General features: G+C 37.1%; 1 protein-coding gene across 1 annotated transcript in view; it reads right to left on the bottom strand.

The window, feature by feature from the left end:
- Positions 1-745: 745 nt before the first annotated feature.
- The window catches only part of LOC106805088 (NAD kinase 2, mitochondrial-like), a 16,904-nt gene continuing 12,105 nt past the window's right edge, over positions 746-5,544 (bottom strand). Inside the window, exon 8 of the mRNA XM_014806567.1 lies at positions 746-3,181. Within this exon, the coding sequence (XP_014662053.1) occupies positions 3,009-3,181 (173 nt within the window). The 3' untranslated portion in view covers positions 746-3,008. The remainder of the gene's footprint in view (positions 3,182-5,544) is intronic.

The raw sequence follows: 5,544 nt of genomic DNA, 5'->3' as shown, positions 1-5,544 counted from the left end.
GCACGCACGCACGCACGCACGCACGCACGCACGCACGCACGCACGCACGCACACACACACATATATATATCAGGAGTAGATAATAGGGTGTATAGAGGAGATATAGGGTGATAGGGGAGTAGATAATAATTCCCTATTATCTACTCCTGATATATATATATAGAATAATATGAATATAGAAATAGAATCAAATAGGTGTAATTTTGTCCCATATATTAAAGAACTGTGTGCGTGCGTGCGTGCGTGTGTGTGTGTTGTGTTTGCGTGCTCATCATGGTGAGTACAGGGATCCTCCACTCACGTATTGATGCTCTCGTGACATTATCTTTTCAACGCTCAATTTCCATTATACGCTATGGAACATGAGCAACTGAAATAGCACGTGCTGTCACGGTAGCTGGACATTATTCATCTTCAGTCACGCACCGTACGATTGGTATTCTGTCATTTGATATCGCAATACATATTGCATATATTATTGTTCACTCCTGGTTATGGCAGTCGACTTCCTCCCTTGGGTACGGGCATGAATATATATACATTTATATATATATCACTTACCATTATGCGCATTATTATCATTTATAATATTATTTATATGAATATTTATTACTATTACACAAATTATGAAAATATGATGTCTTGTTTTATGAAAACCGTAAGCTAATATGCAAACCGTAAGCTCAGGTAATTACAACATTTTCTTAACTAATATTATAAGTAGAAAATGCTCAAGACGAGAGAGTGTACATACAATATAAAATGAATAATTTATTGATACAAGCGAAGCGTAAAGATGTTTTCCATCAGGTGCGTGTATAAACGTGGAACTGTTCACAAGTAACGTTCCATGTAGAGATTCCCCAAGTTATTTCAGAGTAGTCTAAGTACAGCCACACGAGCTAGAACGATGCACATCTAGACAAAGGGACCCGTTGTCAAAGATAAAATTAGTCTTGAGACGAACGTTTTCTCGTAGATCATTGACAGAAACTTGGTAAAGTTACTCATCCGCAGTGTATAGGTGTCCGGTCTACGAGAAATAAAATAACGTTAAGACAAATGTTATGACTAATTTTATTTCTGACAACGGGCTCCTGTAATATCTAATGAGGAAAGAGTTTGGAGTTGGAAAAGAAAAAAACAATCAAGGAGGTGCGGAATACTATGAGGGCAGTTCAAGAACATTGCATTGTAGGAAGGTTGACAACGGTTTATGGTGAGAGAAGTCATGATTCCCTGCAACACTTACGAAAATTACGACAATCGTAGAATATATATAGCGATATAAAAATTTGACTATGGAGAGAAACCATTTAAACTGCAAAAACTAACTTATCATAAAACGCCGTACTGGGAAAAAGCATTCCCGTGATCATTAGCAAAATTCACACACTACAAGGCTGTCAACAATATTGCGGCAGCACAGCCTAATTTTTACAATTTCCTCAATCTCGCTAAAAGTCACAAAATTGTTCTAGTTCCACTCTTACAAAGATCAAAAATCTTTAAAAGAAGCTGTTAAGCGTAACTGAAATGACGGGTGGACGTCCATTGCATGCACTTTAACTGATCACTAGACGGATTATGAACAACCTTTGTCGCACGATCTATTCAGTAAGGCGCTATCGTATAGGCATACAGATTAACACATAGTCTTTATTCACATGGAGCATTTTTACGGAGAGAAACAGTGAAACACGACGCCGAGTTACAGCGAAAATTCACAAACAACGTCCAGGTTTGTTTAACATAACAAAAATACAGCGAAAGACGCGCGTACTCATTTCTATCAATTAGCAATGAGGTTTCACTGAAACCGTGTCTATATCTCTTGCTGCTGCTGCTGCTGCATAGATAAGTATTATATTGCATGTGATGAATACTACACACACTCTCACACGTACACAATAGAATAGAATCACCGATAACTTCATGATGATAAAATCGATCACGCATGACGAGGTATCAAACGTTTAGCGAAACCTTTAACACAGACGGATGACTGAGGCTTTAAATAGCACAGCAAAATTCATAGCAGAACGCAATGACTCATTGCCGTATTGCCATTAACACACGTATAACGAACAACTCACAGTAGTATTTTAGCTTTTGAATTACCCGTATGGGATATCGTCATCCGGATATCATCCCCCAGATTAACCCCAACACATTGCCAAATAATTACGATTATAATTTACATAATTAAGTATAATTAACCATCCATTGCCACGTTCCATGATACCTACAAACCAATATTAAATCACTCTAACTTCCCACTCAGTTAATCTGGATATCTCTCAAACGCGGAAGCCACGTCTATTCAATCAACATGGGTTCACGAACAACCAACCTATCTACACAGTAGATTAAACACGTGATGTAACAGATTCCCCCCACAGCTTTTGCTAAGATCGACACCAGCTTGAGCGGTCAGTGACGTACCACTAGTTTTGAACTGTGGTAGACCACGTTAGATTCGCCTAACTCTTCCCTAGTATACAGACAACCAGATACATGAGCAAGGATACACTATCACCATAAGGCATATCCTCTGTTGGCATGGTGCTGCACAGTGTGAGAGATGCATGGATGCGCACTGCACTGCGTGGATGGTGCAAGGCATGTATAGTTAAATACAGCTGGTGGATGATTGGTGTAAGGAGGGGCGGTGAGCGTGAAACGGTGTAAAAGATTCTCGGTCATTTCACTGTCGAAAAACACAAGGTATGTTCTGTGCTGTACCATATCTAAGGGGCTATTACTGAAAATGAGATGTTATGGCATTGAGATGGGATGATTGCACCTTACCCTCGCTAACTGTTACTCTACTCCAAATCTTAGTTGATGATAGCTTTCACACTGATCGTGTAATTGTATCGATTAGTCATAGGTACAGCTGTGCGACACTGATAAACGTTCACTCCCACTATGTGGTTTGCGAAATCACACGTCACAGAAAATATCTTTCCCAATTGAAAAACAATGACAGCTAAATCCTGCCGTCGTTATAAGGAGACGGTTTTCAACGCATCCTCCGGCAGTATTTCTAAGTGGACCATGGCTCCGTCGTTGAAGATAAATGATAGGCCTCCGTCGACAACGATGCAAGCATCCCAGCATCGCGAACGAACCGTCATCGTCTTCGCAAATCCTTTCGATGGAGTCGCTGGAAATATTGCTGGAAACAACGCAAACAATTCATGCGGGAGAGAATCGGGTTCGTGTATCTCGGGTTAGGCTCGAAATAGCTGAGTAAAAAGCGTATTAACAGAACGTGTTAACATTTATTAGTTAATAACTAATACTACATTATATTATAATTATATGATATGATTATCATATACTTATGATTACAATATAAAAAGCTTCTAATACCTAGAGTGTACAGCGGGAAAACGGGAAAATAGTCCTATTTTACGACAATATTATTCTACTTTGAATGCGAGTCTGCGTATTAATGGCATAATTTATTAGTAAATAACTAATACTACATTATAATATACACCAATCCCTTTTTTAACGCTATTGCTAAGTATTGTCATGTTGAGTGTTATTTATAGGAAGTGAAATTTAGTCAATTTTTCATTTATGTCCATAATAATAATGAAGATGTAATCTTATACAAAATTAATTTCCTTTAGAAAAATCATTGCATGAAATAATCATTCGCACATACCAAAACCATAAAAAACATTGACTAAAATCAACTAGACATACTTTTTATTATTTTATAATGACTTTAATAGATATAGTTTGACTAGGTTATTATGATACAATAACAATGTTTAACAATAATAATATTATATAATTATCTCCCATCTCCTATATCCTCGTCACACCTGTGTAGCGTCACGCCAGACGTTACATTTTGGCGCCGTTCCCCGTACTGGCCACCGTTACACTAAATATTCCTCAGTGCTGCTATAAAATATTTAAAAAATAACACGCCAAAAATCCACAGGGACCTGAGGCATAGTTTATAAAAGGTTAAAAGCAGTTCAGCAACCCATCGAGTGATGTTACATAAAATGAGTTATGTTACATAAAACCTCTTTTTACGTAACATAACTCTTTTTATGTAACATAACTCGATGCATGGTTGGCTGAACTGCTCTTAACGTTTTCCAAACTATGCCTCAGGTCCCTGTGCAAAAATCCATGATATGCGAGAAATCCATGATATGCGAGAGATATAAACAGCTGAGTCGCTGAATACTCGATCACGCATAATATCCTGATAATATTATACTCCCTTACAGTTCTACATGAGCGTCCCCCTCTGCCCCAACCATAGAAGCTTTCAGATTCAGATTCGTTATTTAGCACATAACTTAGTTACAATACATCAGGTCAAGGTGTATATATATATGATAGGTGTAACGTGAGAGTATAAATATAAAACGAATAGTGAAATTACTAACAAATGAGTGCTGTGAGGGTCAAAGTAGCACTATAGGCTTTCGAGTCGACCCCCACATAGTAAGAATATATAAACACTTGTATCTACCAGTAACACCTGTATACACCAGTCTGCCTAGTATATTATTTCCATGGTCCCAACACACATAAATCCGTTCAGGATGACGGGTCAATGTAGAAAGTTTCGGTACTTGGCAGCAACATGCGAAAGTGACGCACGACGCGAGGGCGGAAAAGGAAAACGGAATTGTTTTCAGACATTGAAAAAGGGTTGGTCATCGCAGGGTACAAATGACTAGACAAACAACTGAAGCCTTACTTTCCTCTAACATCCGCTCGTCTACCCCAGCCACGGTCATGTAGGTCGTGGAGCAGTGACTGGAAAAAACTCGTTCTTTCTCGCTTCTTTGACGAAATGCCAGAAGAAATGTCGAGGATGCGTGGCGACATACTAGCCATGTAAGAGCTCAGCGCTGCACATCCCTGTTATATATATATAAGTGTACAGCGGGAAAACGGAAAATAGTCCTATTTTACGACCCAATATCATATTCTATCTTGACTGCGAGTCTGCCGTATAATGGCATAATTTATTAGTAAATAACTAATACTACATTAATAATATACACCAATCCCTTTTTTAACGAAAGGATTCTATTGCTAAGTATTGTCAGTTGAGTGTTATTATAGGAAGTGATAATTTAGTCAATTTTTCATTTATGTCCATAATAATAATGAAGATGTAATCTTATACAAAATTAATTTTCCTTTAGAAAAATCATTGCATGAAATATCATTCGCCTACATACAAAACCATAAAAAACATGACTAAAATCAACTAGACATACTTTATATTATTATAATGACTTAATTAGATAAGTTTGACTAGGTTATTATGATACAATAACAATGTTTAACAATAATAATATTATATAAAAATACTACAATAGATTATACACATGAATCAAATAATGACAGCACTGTCATTTAAGGCAGATGGTACCCCAGTATGGTAGATAAGCATTTTCATACGTCAAGAATATATACCAATTTGCTTACATCGATTATGTTAAAAACTTTATATATGACTATTTCTTAATGAAATATCATAATATTATTATA

The sequence above is a fragment of the Priapulus caudatus genome, unplaced genomic scaffold, assembly GCF_000485595.1.
Source record: "Priapulus caudatus unplaced genomic scaffold, Priapulus_caudatus-5.0.1 Scaffold99, whole genome shotgun sequence".
NCBI lineage: Eukaryota > Metazoa > Priapulida > Priapulimorpha > Priapulimorphida > Priapulidae > Priapulus > Priapulus caudatus.
This window is presented reverse-complemented; position numbering and strand designations above follow the sequence as displayed.